Consider the following 20,852-nt stretch of genomic DNA (forward strand, 5'->3'; position numbering starts at 1 on the left):
TGCTTGCCATCCACGGAGAAAGCGACACATGCTGCCCAGCCCAATGTGTGCCGGAAGATGGCAATGGTTTGTCGATCCGAGAGCCGCCAGATACGGACACAACTATCGTCAGATGCGGAAGCAACATGGGTGCTCGCAGGATGAAAGACAATGGTGTAGATAGTGCTAGTATGGCCTGTCCAGGGATCACCAACCTGCTCCCAAGTGGATGTATCCCACTCTCGTATGTTGGGATCATTATGATCGCCTCCCGAAAGAAGCCGTGTGCCATCGGGTGTCCACGCGAGTGACCAGTTCCATCCTGGATGAGCCTTGAAGTTTGCGACGTGTTTCCTCATGCCTGAATCATAAATTTGGATATTGATGTCTGTCGCGATGGCAAGAAGTTCGCCAGATGGCGAATACCGAACGCAGTTGACTCCACTACCACACAGGATTGGATCTCCCTGCATCTGCCATGATTTCGTGTTCCACAGTTTCGTCGTCTGGTCTTTTGAACCAGTAGCCAACACTGTACCATCGGGTGAAAAGTCCACCCCCCAGGTCTGGTGGGCATGGGTCTTGATAGCTTGGGTGAGCGAATCCCCAGTTTCTCCGTGCCAGGCGATGACCTCTCCGTTGTCATCACTGCTTGCTATCATTTTTCCGTCTCGTGATATCGCCAATGCCCGCACCACACTGTGATGCCCCTCCATCTTCTTCAACACTACAGCTGTCTTCAAATCCCACAGACGAAGCGTCTTGTCGAACGAGCCTGTGACCATTCGCCGTCCATCGGGAGAAACGCCTGCAGCGCGTACACCGTTTACATGATCTTTAAATGCTCGAAGGGGTGGAATGAGCTGTGACATTTTACTGGAAGTGGACCGTGTTGAGCACGTGGTCGAAGTCGATTTGGGTAGGGGTTAAGCTGCAGATGCGCGGGGTATTTGTGCATTTTTAGATTAGTATCAATTGGCAGGCATGAGTGCCCTTGGGCGTCTATGGAAACACGAGGCAGGTTGCGGAAGCAAGAGTAGTCCCAGTTGTCATAAGTCACAACGCGTCATCCTCGATCGCATCACACTAGCATAACATGTGCCTCTGCACATCGGTTCGACACGTATCTCGACACATCCCTAAATGCATCCGCTCGCATTCATGTGTGAGTACGGCCTGTCGAATATCATCTGGCCATCTATCCTGGATAGCCGCATGAATAAAGTCTTGTACTACATAGCGACGAAGCGCTTAAGTCTCGTTGAACCAGACAGTACTCGATCAGTGATCTCGAATTAGCATTCTCTTAACGCGTAGGTGACATCGGTGAGACCATATCTATTAACTGTATGCCATCAGCTTAACGTCCTCAACCTAAGGAATAACCTCAAATACTTGCTTACAATCCTGCCAAGTCGCAATGCACGCTCCAGTATATTGGCCAATCATTTTTTCGCAGCACATGCCTATGATAATTTCGATGTCAACCTCAAGAGGACAGTCACTACCACCGAAAAGTCACAGTGAAACATCATACCTCTGGGTTGTTTGTTCCGCTGCAGGATGGCGTCACGCATGCAGGCTTGAAATCTTCCTGTTGGTATGGGCTTTTGAGGCATTGAGACAATGCACGACAAAGACTTACTTCCATTGCACGAAGGGCCACCACATCTATCTGGCTCGTCACGATGCGGACCATTTCAATGCATGGAAATCTCTGCTTGACCTCTGCCATCACGGACCTGATTGCTTTTGTGGGTCAGAGAAGTAGTGGGTGATTCAATGATATAAATGCATTAGTAGATAGCCAGTAGTAGTTGCAATGAAACCTACAAATGTACCTACCCCCATAACATTGTCAATCCAGTCAGACAATGAAAAAATCTCGTCGCCCAAGGAAGTGTGGACCGAGTGGGAGAAGCTCAAGAGCCAGAACTAAGACGAGCTTTTCAAAGCCGAGGACTTTCACGAACCACGAAGCGTGAATCCCTGCGTCGCGAACTTTCAAGTTTCGCTTTAGCGCTCTCATAAGGCGAGTCATCCGGTGATGATTGGTGCGCGTGAAGAATTTATTCGAGAATGGTGGCCGGTACCGATCGCTCTTCAGACATCCCGGTGTTGCAAGCAGGTGCACGCTGTCAGAATGAAGTACCACTAAGTAAGTTACCTGATTCGGGTTGTTTGGCAAAGGCTTCTGGTCCAAACAACCCTTTCGAGATGGCAAAATTTGGGAAGGCAGCCTAAGCAGCTGCACCTGATGACTCCTCGTGACTGATAGTGCCATATTTTCGCTATTCTGCAAGCCATGGATTCGGACTCAGACGACTTCGAGGGAACTAGTGTTGTTCCCCGCGTGAACCGGTTCAAGGTACTTCAAACGTTCTCGAGCTCGTTGTTTTGATTGACTGTGCATCTTTTAGCACCAATCGTACAAGAAAAGCCTAAAGGAGGTCCATCTGCCATCTGCTCTTGACCTCACAAAGTTCGATCATGACATCCCGGTAAGTTCGACGTTACTTTCATCGATCCATGTAGATTGCTCATGCCGCGATCCAGGACAACGAATCCCACTTTTACCTAGCTCTTCAACAATGGCGACAACTCAATCTATCCCCAGCATTTATTCAGTTCGCGAAAAAGGTTGACCCACTCTCGATATCTATGCCCCTCCTCTTGCATAACTGGAAGGAAATTATTGACCTATGGAAAGGCGCTTTGGATGCATCAGACCATGAAGCTTTGAAAGCTCTACTCGAGTGCGCCCCTCACATTATTTCACGTTCTAATCTTCTCTAACCCCATTTACTCAGCCTCCTGGATAAGCTGGCTCACGATCTACGAACCACCCTTGCCCCATCATATGCTGATCTGCTAGAGGTTCTCTTGCGACTTCTGCCACAACCTATACCAGCACCTTCCCTCACAGCTCTCCTGGCGACACTTTCAGGACTATTCAGGTATCTTCTCGTACCGTCAATAAACCTTGATCTTTTGGACCAGACGTGGTCTTCTTTTCGTGCGGTACTTCCGACTTGCAATTCTGACGTTCAACGCGCCGCCGCCGAGGTATGGGGTTCCGTGCTCCGTCGGCTTAAGAGCGTTGCGAGGGAGAGAGCTGTGATTTTGATGGCAAAAAATCCGGAAGGTGTCGAGGACGCCAGTGCGTGGATGATAGTCTTTGCATGTAAAGTGCGTATTCTGCTCACCTCAAGTTGTTAATTTTAATAAGCCTGCAGTCTATTTCCCAAACCTTGCACACCAGTGCAGGTTCTTTGATGGCTACCCTCATTGACTGCCACCTGACAAGCGATTACCCCGACTTATCGTATACTCTCCTGCGGCGTGTGCTTACCGCCTTGATTCACCACTGTAACGGCTCGGAACATTTTTCGGTTGTCGCCAGCCTCATCGTTGATCGCTTCTGTGCCGTGTCGCAAGCTGAGGGCGCAAATCAACAGCAGCTTCAACGTGCCATGCAAATCACGTCCGTGGTCTGTGCAGTTCGTCAAGGTTCCCGTCTGTCCCGTCTGTACTTTTTATTTCTCCGTCTTGTGCACTCGTTGAAATTTTCGCCTGTAGCATCCCATCTAACACAGCTGGCCTCAAGACTGGGGTCACTGCCATTTGACGCGCTCCTACATCCCGAGATCTTGAGTTTCGCGTCTTCACTCCTCGCTGCTGGCGATATGGTAATGACCGCGGGGCCAGGACGCGCGTTTGTCGCTCGGGCTCTTAGCGTCCCTTCCTTCGGCTTGATGCTCTGTGGTGTTCTCGCGGAGCTAGGATGGGGTGGCTGGAAGCTTGTCGGACTACCTGCTCTTCTCAAAGCAACCCCTAGTCTCCTTCAGGCGGAGCCCTCCCTCACACTACGTCTTCTCGCATCTCTACAAAATACGGGAAAGCTGGGCGAGGTCGACATTGTCTTCAAACGAAGCGTAGATGGCTGGATACAATATCGCTTATCCACCTGGGAAGTTAATGAAGAATCGGTGGATGACTTATACAACATATTGGGTCTCTCCGTATTCGTCGACTCGCTGGCACCATTATTGGTGCACATCATTGAACGCTCGTTGAATACATCGACACCCGAGGAAGACTGGCAAACATCGCATGCCAATGCGGCCTGGGTGATCGGAACATGCATGCAAGCTTTGTCGCGATGCAAGTCATCATCCTGGGAAACGCAAGTGGATCTGTCCGTCTGGACGACGGAGGTTGTGGATCACTGGTCGTGGTCCGCGAAAGTATTGATGGGCCTCGTCGCGCTCCTCGAGACAAGGTACTTCCGTCACCTCATTCTGGTTTGTTTTTATTGACATGGGATAGCCCTTCTACATCCCAGTCTCTTCCAATCGCCCAACTATACTCCCGCCTGCAATCCCGGTTGCTTTCCCCCTCTCGACCATTGCGTTTAAATGTGTTGGGACTGTTGACGTCGAAGATGGTGAAATCTTCTCCCGCAGAACACGATGCGCTGAAGCGCTGCTTGCAAGGCGAAGAGGTGTCCCTTGATATGCATGGCGTACGCGAGCGCGTTCTCCGAATAGGTAGATTGTACCAGGTTGTGAGAGATGATGAACCACTTTCCGCTGATATCTGCGTTCGGTGGCTTGTTTGTACGTGTACTGTTTATTCACGCAGCACTTTGCTGATGAGCCATTGTAGCTCAACTGAAGGTCAATTTACGACCGATATGGTCTCCAGCGTCAGAAGCTCTCTCTTCTTTAGCCCAGAGGTTTGGCAATCTCGTCTGGGATATCATATTTTCGGAATTACAACAACCCCAGGGAGCCCAAGAAACTCCTAAATGGCTGACCGCCATCAAGGACGATGAGAATGACATGGATCCTTGGGAAGAAGAACGATCTTGGAGAGACCCTACCGCACATAAGCTTCGGGGTGCCGCTGCAAATTGGCTCGATAAGCATCACCACCGCAAAATCATCATTTCGGTAAGTCTTCTAAACGCTCGAACCAGTATCTTGTTAACGATAGGGCACAGGAACAAAAATCGTCCGATCGGTTCGATCCCGTCGCGTTTGAAGCTCAGGTTCTCCTCACTCTCGGACAATGCACATCTTTAGCGGAAAAACATAACCGCGAGTTGGTGACCTACTTCCTTTCTATCGCCGGCCCGGATGCTCTATCACGATTGCCGAAATATAAGCTTCAGTCGTGGTTGACGCTGTTCAGCAAGTTTGGCAATCCAAAGGCTCTGCACTCCACAGACACGCTGCGAGAACTGTACCGCTCCCTCATCTCCTACCCCGATCGGGCATTGCAAACGGTGTCCTTATCCTGCTTGCTCGCATATAAGTCGCCCCACCTCCAGCATCATGAGGAGAAGTTGCGCCTCCTCCTCGACGAAACTAAGTGGAGAGATGAGTTGACGTCTTTGCATTTGTCGTCGATAGAGATCAAGGACCGACCGCAGCTAGTGGATGTCATCGTTCGTCTGCTGTATGGGCTCATGTTGGAAAGGAAGGGTCGCTCTAGGGGTAGTGATCGCCGGGCTGCTGTGCTGACAGCATTGGCAGGATGCACAGACGAGGAACTCTCTCTTCTAGTGGATCTGATGTTGAAACCGATGCAGTCTGACAGCCATGCTTGCCAGGATGACATGTTCTCACTGCGCAATATTTCCTCGGACGTCTCATTGAAGCAGCAATCTGGTTACCTGACTTTGTTGGGTGACGTGCTGAAGAACCTTGGGTCGAGATTGACCACGTACTGGCCGGCTTTGCTCGGGACCACACTCGATCTGGTTGCTCATGCTCAGAAGCAGCTGTCGAATGTGACGGCAGCCGAGGCTATCGAGCAGGTGGAAAACGAAGCGGACGAAGAGGAGAGCGAAGTCGGAGAGGTAGTCCATTCCAGAGCCTTGCGTTCCGTGAGGCAACAAGGCCTCAAGCGGCTTGCCGATTTCTTTCGCTGCCCGGTCGAATTCGACTTCACACCCTATCTCTCCGCGTCATTTTCCGATATCGTTGCTCCACGTCTGGAGTTATTGGATCAAGAGAACACTCAAGCCCCTTCCGCGCTCATGGAATTGTTCTATATCTGGACCAGTCGGCCAGAGTATTCGGTGCACCTTGTACAACACGACCCTCGTGTACTGCCGAAGATTCTCGACTGCCTTGTCGCGGCCAACGTCAAGCCAGCAGTGATCAACAGAGTATTCGACATCGTAGAGCGCCTGCTGCTGTATTCTGCGGATGACAGTCAATTCCTGGATTTGCTCATTCAACCACATATATCGCAGTTGCTCAGGAACCTCACAACTTTGGTCGAACGCACGAAGGCTGATGCAGCGCTTTCAAGTCCTATCACTCAGCGCCAAATCAGCATACTTTCGGAGGTCGCTCGTTACGCTGCAGATTCTACGCAGGCCTTGACTCTACTCGGCCTTCTCTCCCCTTTGCTACGCAAGTCTAGCAGAATCATATCTGAGAAAGTCAAAGTCAAGCTTCTCAGCACCCTCGGTCATATATTCCCTCTACTCACTGAGCTGTCAAATTCCTCCTCCATCGAATTCTCCAAGGCGTATGAGCTTCTTTCACAGCTCTTTATGTCGCTTCGCTTCACTGCTTCTCGACTCGCTCTTACTTCAGCTTTCAATCAGCTCTCAGTGATCAATCCGAGTATTCAAGAGCTTGCAAGCCTGCTCGAATCACTCAACGCCTGCTCGTCGAAGCGAATCGATGAACCTGACTTTAATCGTCGGTTGACTGCGTTCACGCTGCTCAATGAGCAGAAGTACGCTACGCTATCATGCCGTGAATGGCTTCCTGTCCTTTCGAACGCACTATATTTTGTGCAGGACCCTGAGGAGCTGGCCATCCGCAACAACGCTGCTTTCACAATCAGACGTTTCATCGACCTTACATGCGACCCATCAAATCCAGAATTCGAGACGCTCCTCATGCGAACTGCCCTTCCGGCGCTCAAAAACGCCTTGAAGTCGAAGCACGAGCTTGTGCGTGCGGAGTCGCTCGGTGTTATTTCGTACGCTGTGTCAAAATGCGACAGAATCTCCTCACTGCAGGAGATGCGTCCTCTCCTTGCTGGTGGTGACGAGGAAGCTAGTTTCTTCACGAATATTCATCACATACAGATTCATCGTCGCACAAGGGCTTTGAGACGCCTTGCCGAGTACTGTGATGAGGGGGCCATGCGCAGCAGAACGCTAGTCGAAGTATTCCTTCCGCTCGTCGAGCATTACATTGTCCCAACGGCCTCCCTCGACCATCTCCTTGTTTCAGAAGCCATCAATACGATTGGGCGCATTGCGAAGTACCTCGGATGGAGTGCATACTCGACCCTTGTGCACAAGTATATCCGATCATCAAAAGACAAGAGTGAAGGCGTCCGCGTTTACGTCCGTGCTCTAGTCGCGATCCTGGAAAACTTCCACTTCTCCGTCGAAGACGCTGTGCAACACGTGGATCCATCGGCAGATGACATTGCAAACAGTGATCACGAAGGGTTGATAGATGAATTGCATATTCCTTCAGCTGATAAACAGGAGACTAAAAAAATCGCCGATGCCGTTCATACCCGCCTTTTGCCTTCGCTTTTGGCCTACCTCTCTAATCGTGACGAGACAGAGGACACCCTTCGTATCCCAATATCGATGGGTATTGCCAAGGTTGCCTTGCATTTACCTTCTGCCTCCCGAGATATGCAAGTGGGCAAGCTTCTGACAGTCCTCAGTCAGATATTGCGTAGCAGGTCACAAGAGACTCGCGACCTCGTGCGAGATACGATCTGCAGGATAGCTATCGCACTGGGCTCCCCTTACTTACCCGTCTTGTTGCGAGAACTCCGCGCAGCACTCCTGCGTGGACCGCAACTACACATCCTGGCATTTGTGTTCCACGCAGTGCTTACCCACGTCACGTCTGCGCAGGGCAGCAATGACCCTGCGATCCAAGATCTGGATGACTGTGCCGCGGATATCGCTCACGTCTCCGCAGAAGTAGTCTTTGGAGAGTCAGGAAAGGATGTGCAGCACGAAGACTTCCGGACGAAAATGCGAGAAGTACGCAGCAGTTCTTCCAAGGGACTCGATTGCTTCGGGCTGACAGCTCGATACGTTTCGCCCAAACGCATTAGTGCGCTCCTCCTGCCGCTTCGCTCCATCATTGCAGAAACGGGTTCGTTCAAAATCTTGCAGCAGGTCGACGAAGTTCTCAGACGTATTGCCAGTGGACTCAATAGCAATGCAAGGCTCACACCCGCTGAATTGTTGGTTCTGTGCAACACCCTGATCAGTCAAAACGCCAAGTTCTTGCAGGAAGTCACAAAGCCCAAAAAGAAGTCTAACAAGAAAGCTGATGCTATCGTGTCACTGCAACGCCGAATCGTCACGGACACCGACCATTATACGAATAATTCTTTCCGGTGAGCCTCATGCACGTACCTTATTTCTTTCTTCCTCATCAGGCACGGCAGTTTCGTCGTCTTCGGTTTGGAGCTCTTCAATACTGCGTTCCGACGCTCTCGTTTTGACTTCCAGGACAAGCAGATCATCAGTCGCCTGGATCCGCTCGTAAAGCTCATCGGAAATGCTCTTTATTCCTCCTCAGAACCAGTCCTCATCGCTTCTTTTAAGGCTTCGGCTAGCATCCTCCGATGTCCACTCAACTCAGTCTCATCGTCTGCACCCGTTATTGCCCGTCAAATACTCGCGATCGTCCGTTCTACTGGTAGTGGGGAGTCCGAAGTTGCTCAGGCTGGTCTCAAGGCCCTGGCAAGTATACTACGGGAGTGCGAAGCCGCTCAGGCTAAAGAGAAAGATTTGCTCTTCCTGATCGAATTCGTTTCACCATACCTCGAGGACCCCGACAGGCAAGGCACCGTTTTCGCGTTACTGAAAGCTGTTGTGGCACGACGACTGATTGTACCCGAGCTCTACGACGTTATGGCTGACGTCTCTGCTATCTTGGTCACGTCACAATCGGCACAGACTCGCGAGTCTGCTCGGTCCCTTCTCCTTCAGTTCCTCCTCGACTATCCTCAAGGTTCTGGAAGATTGCAGACCACACTTGGTTTCTTCGCCCGAAATCTTTCTTATGAACATGCATCAGGACGTTCAAGTGTTCTCGAACTTTTGGGCGCGCTTGTGTCCAAGTTCGACTCGGCATTGCTGGAAAAACACGCGGAGATGATCTTCGTTGCACTTGTACTATGTCTTGCCAACGACGAGGACAAGTCTTGCAGAGAAGCTTCTGCATCTGTCCTTCAAAGCTTGGTCAAAAGGTTAGGAGAGGGCGAGAGAAAAGTATTTGTTGGTCATCTGCATGCGTGGGCCAGTCAACAAGGACAGGAAAAACTTAGGGCAGTTGCGGTGCAGGTATACGGGCTCATCATCGACGCTTTACAGCGGGAAGCTTCCCCACATGCCGCAGCCCTGTTCGCCGATGTTCAACAGATCTTGGACAACAGTATTCGATCGCTGACTTTGTCTGATGGCGATGGAGAAGACATGGATGTTGACGTAGAATGGCAACCACCGTACCAGGCAATCCTCGCCGTCTCGAAGCTCCTGCAGACCTTACCTGAGCATACACTTGATGCGGTGAAATGTACCCAAGACAAACTCATCCCATATCTCCTCTTTCCACACGCTTGGGTTCGCACAGCAGCTTGTCGATTGTTTGGCGTGTTCTTCGCATTTCACGGCCCGACCCCTACTCTCGAGAATTCGCATCTTACCCTCCAGTTGATGAAAGATATCGCAGAGAAGCTATGCACGCAGTTGAAGAGCCCTCATCTCGACGCAAATCTTGGTCTACAGATCGTGAAGAACCTATTTTTCGTCGGAAAATTGTTCTGCACTGTCGCGTCCTCCTCGTCCTCAGGGAGTAATACCAACGATACAGCCGAAGCAGCTGAGACGGAATCGGACGGTGGTGAGAGTGATGATTCCGCGGAACGCCCTACGCAGATGAGTCCAGAAAAACGCTCTCAGGATCCTCTACCTTGGCTTTTCTCCAAGCTGTCGTACCAAGCTCGCTCAGCCCACATCGCACGGCGGAATCGCGGTAATACTTCTGTAAGTTCCGTTAATGTAATCATATTTATTGTCCTCTGACTTCCCTGTTTCAGAGTCAAACAACCTGGTCGCTCGCTCCCTTGTCCATTCTGCGCTTTTTCGCTGCGATGGCGTCTCACATGCCGGACAGTCAACTCGAGCGGTTCTTGCCTCACATACTTACACCTGTCTACCGCATAACGGAGGACGACACAATCCGGGATGCCGGAATGGGTACGCATATCGCTTCTTAAGCTGTTTATATACTCATGGCATTGCAGAGGAGCTGAAAGTTACGGCCACCGAACTTCTTGACTTACTTCAGAACAAAGTTGGCACGACGATTTTTGCCAATACGTACAACCGCATCAGGCAAGGCGCATCCAGTATTCAGCAAGAAAGAAGAGTTGCGCGGGCCACGAAGGTGCGTTGGGTTCTATTCATCATACACCTAATGCTTATCACTTCGGGCAGGCAACCACTAACCCAGAAGCCACTGCCAAGCGCAAATTAGCTCGAAATGCAGGCAAGAAGGAGAGTCGAAAGAGAAAGAACAGGGCTTTTGCGTAAGTGTCATATTAAGCTAGTTATTCATCAACTGAGTTGGACACCGATTTACAGCGACAGTAGAGGGAGGCTAAAGAGACGGAGAGAAGAAGAGTAACATCCTCAACGCTTATTCACCTGTGTCCTATTTAACTTAACATAGTCCATCGCATTGTTCCACACATCATTGCTTTGCTACCTGTCTTTGCAATAGTTCAGGATCGTCGGCATATCCAACAGGTGATGTTAACCAAATTCCAATCGACCAAATCAGAAGAATTGTAAGTCGGTGTCCGCACGCTGTTTAACTAGTTCGTTCTTGCTTGTATACAAGCATGCGTCGGGTGTCAAGTGCCGCAGCAGCCAACGTGGTGTCTCAGACCATATTGGCCAGATCCCGAGCGGGAAGTATACGAATGATGCAGGTGCACAGTGGTTGCCGCGATCGATGGATCACATGCCTAAGCATCTCGGATGATCTGGCGGTGCCACAAGGGAGGCTTGCTCACCGTCCAAATAGTACGACGATATCAATCAATGTCCAAGTCGACACAGAGTAATAGGGTAGTCTTCTGCAACAGGTACATAGTAGACACAGTGGTGGAAAGTCACGACGGTGGACTGCACGTCGGAGTTCGGATTACATAGTCCAACATGACAGGCATTGGCGCCAATCTGTGTACAGCCATCTACAAGCATGATACACACCTTACCCTCTGTCCACTATCATCACAACACACCATGGTGAGAGCAGAGCGAAAATTCGTCGACCTCATGCGCTCAATCAGCTCCTTCTGGTGCAACTGGTCTCCAGATGACCCAATCGAGGTCAGTATCGCATTAACGTACAACTGGCACGCTCACTAAAGGTCACAGGTCGGATCCTACGGCCGTTTCGACCTTGAAACAACACGATTTACCGTCCTTGGCAACATCTATGATACGGAATTCCAAGTCCTGCTCGATGCTGTCGATGGGAAGTTTAAGATGTCGGACCATCCGCCAGAGATGGATCCAGTAGAGCAGGATATGATTCTCACCTCTACGGGTGCCAGGAAACAACCCTTTGATCCAGGGGCAGATGGGTGAGTCCAGCTGAGAGGATCTTGTGATAATTGTCCTGACTGTCTACTAGCAAGATCCAGAACTTCCGCAAAGCTGAGTTCAAGACGAATTTCAAGTTCTTAGGCAATAGGCGAGCCGGCGTACTCGTCATGCACAAGCCTCGTCAGTATCATGTTCCCCATAACACAGTACTCGAGGTGCTGTACAGAATACCGGAGTTCAAAGGCCTGTGGATCGTTCCATCAGTCTACAAGTGCCGCGCATACAGTCTGTATCTGTCGAGTAAACGTATGTCGCTCCTGTACCAATATTTGGCTTGCGCTCATGTTGGCATATTAAGTCGATGAAACCGTCTCTTTGGCACTTCTTCCGTGTCAGGGAGGCAACGACCTTGAATGGTGGTCCAACTCTGACTCGGAGTACCTCCGCCAGGGCACCGACAAGCAATATTTCGTTGCACCACTCTTCGCCGCAAAACAAAAGCTCCCGTTGATCCGACGCTATATGCGCGATATGCCTACACCAGACCCCGAACCAAGCGATAAATTGTAGGTCCCCGTAGCATCTGCCAGGTTGATCGCACTTGCTCAATCGCAACATAGTTGGATAGATGGTTATCCAGGTTGGGAGCCCGTCGATGAGGATGGTTACGATGATCCTATATATGACGGGGTATGTGACTATTTCTCTCCAGTTTCACAAAACCTCACTTCTTGTCACTCCTACAGGATTATGAGCCGGTTATAGCGAGAGTGTGGCGACGCACCATGTGCAAATCCACGATTCGGTGGTGAATATACCACATTGGGACTTTTACTTTCATGTCCTTTGTGTATTTTACTAGTTTGTAGCTCAGTTCTGGATTGAATGGTCAGTGTTGTTCGCTAATTAGCGCAAGATGGACCCTTTGATCTATCTCGACTGAGCGAGGCAGGCCCAAATGTTCACCAAGAGACTACAGCGGAACTATGCATGGCCCACGGGCAGGGTGGTCCACAGCCTATGCTTGGCGTTCAATAGACGACCTGGAATGAGGGTACGGATCAATTGGTGATTCTCTTCAGTTTGAGCTCTCGTGTTCTAAGAGACTTCACAATATGTAACTACCATGTGACCAACATGCGACTAACAATCACACCGCGCGAAGTATTGTGGTATGCAACGCTGCACTTTTTTCATTAGGAGCGGGGTAATTATTGTACACTACGTGGAGATGTAGCAATTGATATCAAGTGCTTTAAGATGTTGAGTATGAAGGTATAACTTATTCTACGAGTAGAAGCCGACTAAAATGCCAGCAGTAAATAGGTATCACGAATTTTGCCGACGCCAGCGAGCAATCCAGCATCGTCCTACGCGAAGTTGTAAACATTATGAAGATTATGCAGTGGAGGTCCTTGCAGCGGCTTGGCCTATGAAAAAAGTATGCATAAGCCACTTGAACCGAAAGGCGCATACAAGCATGAACCTACAGGATAGACGACTTCATCCCGTGAAAGCCGAATTTGGTGTTGGGGTAGGTATCCCTGAAGCATAGTTCGGGTATAAGGTAGGGAGCTGACTACCTCTTCTGCAAGCAGGTGTCCCGGCTGCAAAACACTTGGTTCTGTCACCAAAGCACCACGCAGTCCACGACCTGCCTTGTCCTCCTCTCGAGCCCATTGGATACTGGCAGGATTAAAGTCTAGAATAAAAGCTGCAGGATGGGAACGTTCCTCAGAAATGCCAGCTCGGCCATCGCTGCGGTCTACGTTCGCAGAAAAAGCTATCCTATAGCCTTCTACATCCTGCAGGGGTTCTACGTCGTTTGGTGCACGGACTTCGTTGAACAAGAAAACTCGCGACATCCTGGGGCCCCACTCGCTCCAGAGCATTGTGCAGTCAGGAACATCGTTGGCGCGAGCGAAGGAAAGCAGCATCGCAACGTTGATAGCGATGTCTAATCGAGCCTTCTCAACATCCGTTGCAAGGGGTATCGACAAAGCCATGATTCCGCTGTTCGCGGAAAAGACTTCACGAGGGCGCTGATTGGATTGAAGAACCTGTTCCTGCAGCGCTCTCGGTAGTACCATACGACTAAGTGATATGGATACCCGGTTCTCGATACGGGGTAATCGCAAAGATAAGCGGAGTGTCACGCAAGCAGACGAAGAGAGCTGGCTTGGCAAAGTGATTTCGTAAAGACGGAGTATTAGTTGGGATGGGTTCAGGTCCAAGGTTTTATGAATGACGGCGAGTGTACGAGAGTTTATAAAATTAAAATCGTCGACTTTGTCGGGATGAAAGCCCGCCTTAGGCCATTGCCAGTTAATTCAAGTTAATTTTTGGGTCGGAAGAGTGCATACCAATTTAAACAATACGCCGGTTTTCCAGTTGCAAAGAAAGAGTATGTTGACTTGCGCTTCCAGTTGTTTTGAGGATAGATCCGTCGTTAGCACCGCACACCAGGGACCAAGTATTCTTAGACCATGGGCATGGAGCGGGGCAGAGCGATATTCCAGGGGACTAATTTTGCTTGTGAGGAGAACACGAGTTGGACTAGCAGCTGCTGAATGCGGAGACATCCCTCTCAATGAGAGGAAGCACAGATAGGACACGCCTGTTCTGAAAAAGAATTCGTCAAGGATATTCAATTAAAGGTGGGTGAATAACCACTTACCCAAGGTGCATCCGAAGGAGAACAAGAAGGTCCTGCAGCACATCAGCGGCATGGAATCGAGTAACCTCGTCGGTTCGGCCACGGTATGTTGAATGTTCCACCGTGTCCCCGTGGACAATAGTTGATGCGACTTGCCTAGACACATACAAGACTATCTTTCGAGAGTAGCTAGTAAAGTGGCTTTCATTTAAGGTTGAACGGCAGGATGAAGTGATTGGGCGCATTGTCCTCCACCTATTTTCCCTGCACCTGAGGGAAGCCAGTGCCTGCGGAAAGGACGCGGTTGATGATGCAGACGCAGGATTATACTCTAGACCTTCTTGATTGAGTTCCTGAAGGTATTGAACGCGAACTAGTTCGCAGATAGTTCTGAGTTGTTTGCACGTCTGCGAGAGGGTCAGTCAGATACGAGCATACCGGGAGATGCGAGGGCAGCTACCTTGGAGATACTCTCGAGATCACTCATAGGTGTCAGGTCGAGCAAATATGTAAGCACATCGTCGGGGAGGTGAAGAATATGGGACGTATCAGGCATTGGCGAAACTGGGCGACGTCCAAAGGTTGTTGGAGACCTCATCATCAGGTCGAAATTTTTCCCTTCGCACTAGGGTAGAGAAGCAACGGGCCTAAATCGGTTTAGGACAGGTATCCAACCCCTGGAGGACAGCTTGGATAGGTCTGGACAGCATCTTCCGCTGGATTTCGTCGGGTAATATAAAATCCATGATGTCCATCATGATCATGACGTGTAAATTTGGAACTGCTCAAAAAGCAAATCAAAATCATATCTGTAACATATGAAGACAATCATAGCTAGTTATATTCCTGCTCCTGTCAAGCCCGTTTAGCTCAGTGGTAGAGCGCGCCACTCGTAATGGTGAGGTCGGTTGTTCAATCCAGCCAGTGGGCAAGTATTTGAGTCACTTTTTTTTTTTTTTGGCTCTTCAGCGAATTTTATGTTAGTGGCCTGAACACGACGTCAAACTCACATTCAGTGATAGTTTCCGGAGACGGGGAGCTGATCAGACTGCTGCTTCCCGTGAGCACACTAGTAAGTGACTCGAGTACGTTCTACTCCCACTACGGTTCTCGAACTCACCAAACTCCCTTTCTGCCGTGCTCTTCCCTTTGAGTACCCCGCACTAGTCTTCCGAAATCTCCTTTCCTAGTCGTAGCCCTTGTATTCATCTCTGCTCCTAATCTTGGAGCTCTGATTTCACCCTCCTGCAGCAACCTATACACATCTATGACATCTCTATTGCTTTTCCGTATCCTCCTGCACTCGACCTTCTTTCCTCCTGGCCGGCTTTTCACCCCTTATATTCCTTTGTCAGTGCTCCACTTGCTCTCACGATGAATTCCATCATTGCAGAGTCTCCTCGTTTTCTAACTTTCCACACCTCTATTCTCATTGGGCAATCGTCTCGTCCACTCCAAAGGTCGCCCTCTGATTTGAGTCAAACTACAATTAATATCATCTGAATCCTATCCGAGTTCTTCCGTTCGCGTGTCCTCCACATCAACAAATGTGTCCTCCACTGGCACGCCTTCCATTTCTGTCGAACCATCCTGCTCTTCTAGTAACCCCCTCCGAATCTAAATATATATATCCTGCCCTTTGATGTGTTACTACCTGGTATCAATGAATGACCTCGCGGCTTACTCACTTGGCCATCCACCCATAACTCTTATCTGATAATCCCAACTTCCACCTGGGACACTCCTTTTTATACCTCCTCTAAGCGCCCAGCAAAAGTTTCTCCTTCATCCACGTCTTTGCTCGCATGTTTAGGCACTGGCAGTCCTGGTTGTTTCGGCCCGCTCGGACACCTCATCATGAACTGCTCCCGATGTTGGGCACGCACATTCTACACAAATCTAATTTCGTTTGTCTGGTTCCTTCGTAATATTGCCAAAGTGAACCGTCCGAGGGTCATTACACGCCTCTTTCTTGTTTTATGTGTACCTCTCACCACTTTTGACTGACGTAGCATACCACCTCTTACCCAGCACGGAATGTTGTCTACGACACAACTGTATATTAACGCGGTAGCCAAACATTGTCAATCGAGGAATTGAACTCACTTCCCTACAGTAAGTCTCACACTCCTCAGCCCATCAGACTTGCCGTATTGATGCGACTCGTGAACTCTGTCCGTTCATCTGACTAATATTTGCGTTTGACCCTTGGACTGTGACCTTCCCTGCCCGTGTAGGACGGAAGCGCTGGATTGAGTACGCAGCTTCACATTTAGCTGACGAAGGAGAGCTGTCGAGTGAGGTGACAACGTGCCATCCCGAGCCCAGTCGTAAGATTCTCGGATCCATCCGACATCAATTCCGCACTGTGAGACGGTGAGGTATAAGATATTGTGATGAAGGAGTATCAAAAACAGCATTGTTTACCATGACATTGATAGGCTGATTTACGGGATGATTGTAAGTACTTATTATCACCTGTGGGGAGTATTCTGATAGGGGGTTGGGGTGGTGCAACTGGCCGAGGCAAGACAAGAATGTCTGACCATTCTTGTAACAGATAGTGTATAAGTATTGGCGTACACCCGGCTGTCTGCAGACGAACATTTCTCCTCCTTTTAGGTGTCTCGTCTCCCCCACCTCTTCACATCGCGGTCAGCAAACATTCCCATCCTTCAAAGTTTCTGTATGCGGACAAGACTGGATCGTAACTGTGATCTGGTCCTTCTGCTTATACCCATTTTTAAGCTGGCCGTTCACCTGATGCCATCGCTAGCACGTCAACCGAGAACATTGAGCTGCACAATGTCCAGAAAGCACTTACGGTGTTATAAATACAGAATGCGTGTGAGCCGTCGCTCGGCCTGTATCTGCCGGACTATCAGTCACTTTGTTCAATGAAGATGTGTGGGTGCGACGCACTCGCAAAATGTGGTCTGGATGTGGGCGATTGGGTCCCTCAAATATAGATTCACGACACTACTGTCGACCTTCAATGTACTTGGGCAGGATACACACGCATTGGCGCCAGCGAGGAAGCCGAGAAGCACAAACACCATGGAACGGGAAGTAAACATCATGGTGTTTGTGGAAGGGAATGAGGCAAAGTCATAGTAGCAGGCAAGTATTTTATAGGCAAAAACTTTACGTTAGGCAAAAAGAGTTGAGCCAAAATGTATGATAAATCTCCGCAGACTCAAGAAGAACTGTGAATGTCATGGGAAGATGTGGCAATTACTCAAAGGGACATATGCGGCACGATGGGGTGGTGGGGCACGAATGAATCTCCAGTTCCTGGGCAACCTTGGCTTCGCGTTGCTCGGCAGATATACGGTCCGTGGTGAACAAGACGGAAGGCATGAGCAGGATCATCAGTAAGGCCGATGTGGATCGTGGACGTGCAGGGTCTTTCCCGAGGACACGGGGCGGCAAGGGGTACCAAGCTGAAGAATAGCTATCACGTGGGTGTACACGTGGTTACCAAGACCTCGGCGCAGGATGGATGTACAAGTATTTGACAAGTGTCTCCTCAGCGTCCTGACTTAGGTAGATGATTGTTACTTATCAGCATGGATTTACATGACGCCGGCAACGAAACTCACCAAGTAAAGTAAAGTTACAACGAGATGAAGGATATGAAGTCAAGATTTGTTCAATGGACGTTCAAGTTGTATCCACTCGTAAATGCGGACTGGGTCATCGGGTACGTTGCATTGTACTGGTACCCGCAGCCTTCAAAGTAGTCCCAGCCATTGAAAAACTCTTCGACTTGCGAGCACTGACTTCGAACAGTCTAATGGCGTGCTACACCAGGATCAGGGTGATGTAACGCAGTCTATACAGGCAAAGAATTCCAAAACGTACTAGTAGCACGCTAGGATGATGGTGATGTGGCGCAGTATTGCCAAAACGTTGGGGGAGAAGTTGATTTTCTAGAAGCCAATCGTTGTCTGAAGCGCGAGGCCTTTGGGTTCGAACCTTCTTTGCGAGTGTTCTCCCTGCATCTGATAATATTGGGTGTACATTGTGTACTTCCTTTACGGGAGACGTGAGAAGACACTCTCATGACAAATGAAATATAGAGACACAAGTCCAGGATACCCTGCAATTAATTTTTCTATCGGTCGGCCGCCTGGTCCCGCAAGTTCGAGTGGGTCGTCGCCTCAAACAAAACGGCAGCGGCAACTAAGATCTTTGAGGACTTCTGTCCTACCAGGGACAATCTACTTAGTATAATTCTAAATGCTCCAGCAACGAATGGGAACCTAAGTGCTTGGTGAATATGACCGTAAACAGAATAGGAAATTTTACTGCGGAAGTTGAAATCAGTGGTAGTGTCTCGACCGATCGCCGATGCAAATCGAAGACAAGATCTAGAAGAACACACCTGGACCCTGATCGCTACTCGCGAGACACGCAAGGCGGATTTCTGAAATGCATGCCTGGTGAGGTGGGCCTGCATAACGGAGTATGTCAGGGTGTATGTGGGTACGGTGGTTGAGAATGGCCCGGCATATGGGCATGCGTCCCTCGAAGGTAAGGTGTCGGAGGAGGACGGAGAAGAAGAAATGAGATAGGGCAGATGCGCATGAAGCAAGGACGGACGCAGCATCAGAGTGGTCAGATGTGGTGGCGTATAGAGAAGCAACGAGATCGTGGATGAGGGAGACGACAGTTTGGCGGGTTTGTTTGGTGTGATCAGTAGGAAGTAGGGACAACCATCAACTTGTCGTTGAGGCCGAACACGAGGCTGTCGGTCGCGTAGACGTAGATGATGGAGTGATAGGGCGGGTTTCTCATATGTGGTGGCAGCGGATAAAAGGCGGCGAGTCCACTTCGATATGGGTGGGATCAATAGCCATCGAGGTGTTTGTCAAGCATGACCATCTCGGCGCTGCTCAACGCGTTGCAGAACACGGTGGAGCTATATAGTGAGAGGAGCGCGTGAGATGCTGGGTATGCAAACGGCTGCGCAATATAGGCGCCTAATGGACGATTGAATAGAGATTGCAAACGGTGCCGATGGCAGAGGAGATCAACATGATGGCGGGGAGTATTCTTGCTGCAGGCTTAATGGAGGCAAACCCTTACGCCCTGGGCGCCTATGGAAACACGAGGCAAGTTATAATAATGCAGAGAAACAGCACGAAACCCACAGTAAACGCACCTCTACAGTTTAGAGCAAGACACCCATAATCCCTCCATTCACATTCACCTCAACCGTCTTCAATACCATCCGGCTCCAGAAAAATGTCGCAGCTTAGTCCAAACACCGCCCCCCTTCGAGTTTTTAAAGATCATACACACAACATACTCGCTGTAGCAGTTTTCCCCGATAGATGTCGGATGGTCACGGGCTCGTATGACAAGACACTTCTTCTATGGGACTTGAGGACAGGTGTGGTGTTAAAGAAGATAGAGGGGCATCGCGGTGGGGTGCTGGCATTAGCGGTATCAAAAGATGGGAAGATGATAGCAAGCGGTGATGATGACGGAGAGATCATCGCCTGGCACGGAGAAACTGGGCAATCACTCACCCAACCTACTTCCAATATTGGCCACTCCAAGCGAATCTGGGTGTTGGAATTTTCTCCCGATGGTACAGTACTTGCCACTGGTTCAGCAGATGGAATGATGAAACTGTGGAGCACGAAAACCTGGCAGATGCAAGGAAATCCAATAGAGTGTGGTAGTGAAGTCAATTGCATTCGGTATTCGCCATCCGGCGAACATCTTGCTATTGCAACAGACTTCCATATCGAAATCCTGAGTTCAGGTGCGAGGGAACGCGTCGCAAATTTCAAGGGTCACACAGAAAGCAACTTGTCACTCGCGTGGACGCCCGATGGCACACGTCTTCTCACAGGGTGCGATGAGTACGATCCCAGCATCCGCGAGTGGGATACATCCACCTGGAAGCAGGTCGGTGATCCCTGGAAAGGACATACTCGCCACATCTGGGCCATTGACATTCATCCTGCGGGCACACTCGTTGCTTCGGCATCTTCTGACAACCATGTCCGTCTCTGGCGGCTCTCAGATGGACAAACCATTGCCATCTACCAGCATTCAGCCCCGCTTTCTTGCGTCACTTTCTCCATAGACGGAAAGCACATCCTCAGCGGAGGCCATGATACGATGATCTCAGAGTGGGAGGTACCCAAAGATGCTTTGCCAGAGGAAGCTCCCGAGATGCTGGCGTTAAAGGTACTTACCCGTTGATTTCCCGTCACTTCACCATCTCATCTCGCGGCTTTTTCATCCCAAGACCCGAGACTCTGATGCAAAGGCATGTTTATACCTTTCACTCATATAATGTAATGCGAGCATTTACATGCAGATCCTCATTATCACCACGACCGCCCGCAATGCATGCATCGCGGGGGACTTGTCTGCGGCGGAAGAAATACTCACGCAAGAGATCGACGCTGATGCCAACAATCATACCTCTTACGCCAATCGCTCGCTCGTTATGGCACGCAAACTCGACTGGGACCGTGCACTTCAGGATGCAACCAAGGTGACAATAACCCATTATGCCCCCTTAAAATATGCTGACTTTTTATCGTGACATAGTCCCTCAGC

The 20,852-nt window shown here is 49.9% G+C and overlaps 4 protein-coding genes and 1 non-coding gene across 5 annotated transcripts; 3 read left to right on the forward strand and 2 right to left on the reverse strand.

Annotated features, from left to right (window-relative positions):
* Positions 1–2,284: 2,284 nt before the first annotated feature.
* On the forward strand, positions 2,285–10,682 carry EDB91DRAFT_1251989 (armadillo-type protein; the record flags this gene model as incomplete). The annotated part of the gene is made up of 13 exons (XM_041323444.1): positions 2,285–2,347; positions 2,400–2,480; positions 2,536–2,735; positions 2,790–3,168; positions 3,216–4,261; positions 4,309–4,598; positions 4,648–4,934; positions 4,985–8,385; positions 8,437–10,039; positions 10,093–10,252; positions 10,300–10,442; positions 10,493–10,584; positions 10,640–10,682. 13 exons carry the CDS (start codon positions 2,285–2,287, stop codon positions 10,680–10,682), a joined length of 7,788 nt encoding a protein of 2,595 aa, XP_041173672.1.
* A 623-nt stretch (positions 10,683–11,305) lies between these two features.
* On the forward strand, positions 11,306–12,376 carry EDB91DRAFT_1058480 (uncharacterized protein; the record flags this gene model as incomplete). The annotated part of the gene is made up of 5 exons (XM_041314164.1): positions 11,306–11,392; positions 11,441–11,649; positions 11,700–11,917; positions 11,970–12,177; positions 12,232–12,376. The coding sequence occupies 5 exons, from the start codon at positions 11,306–11,308 to the stop codon at positions 12,374–12,376; spliced, it is 867 nt and encodes a 288-aa protein (XP_041173673.1).
* Positions 12,377–12,779: 403 nt separating this feature from the next.
* EDB91DRAFT_1349237 (uncharacterized protein) lies at positions 12,780–15,032 on the reverse strand. Its single transcript, XM_041326008.1, has 5 exons — positions 14,728–15,032; positions 14,289–14,674; positions 13,975–14,233; positions 13,102–13,920; positions 12,780–13,041 (listed from the first exon to the last, which is right to left on the reverse strand). The coding sequence occupies exons 1-5, from the start codon at positions 14,866–14,868 to the stop codon at positions 12,982–12,984; spliced, it is 1,665 nt and encodes a 554-aa protein (XP_041173674.1). The 5' UTR covers positions 14,869–15,032; the 3' UTR covers positions 12,780–12,981.
* A 94-nt stretch (positions 15,033–15,126) lies between these two features.
* On the forward strand, positions 15,127–15,198 carry EDB91DRAFT_t96. The gene has a single exon. It is a non-coding gene; the product is annotated as a tRNA-Thr (tRNA).
* A 1,610-nt stretch (positions 15,199–16,808) lies between these two features.
* On the reverse strand, positions 16,809–17,361 carry EDB91DRAFT_1153313 (uncharacterized protein). The gene is made up of 3 exons (XM_041319515.1): positions 17,190–17,361; positions 17,092–17,137; positions 16,809–17,027 (listed from the first exon to the last, which is right to left on the reverse strand). The coding sequence occupies exons 1-3, from the start codon at positions 17,345–17,347 to the stop codon at positions 16,923–16,925; spliced, it is 309 nt and encodes a 102-aa protein (XP_041173675.1). The 5' UTR covers positions 17,348–17,361; the 3' UTR covers positions 16,809–16,922.
* Positions 17,362–20,852: the final 3,491 nt, after the last annotated feature.

Source organism: Suillus paluster (genome assembly GCF_016628075.1).
Source record: "Suillus paluster strain FC165 chromosome Unknown EDB91scaffold_61, whole genome shotgun sequence".
In the NCBI taxonomy this organism is placed as follows: Eukaryota; Fungi; Basidiomycota; class Agaricomycetes; order Boletales; family Suillaceae; genus Suillus; species Suillus paluster.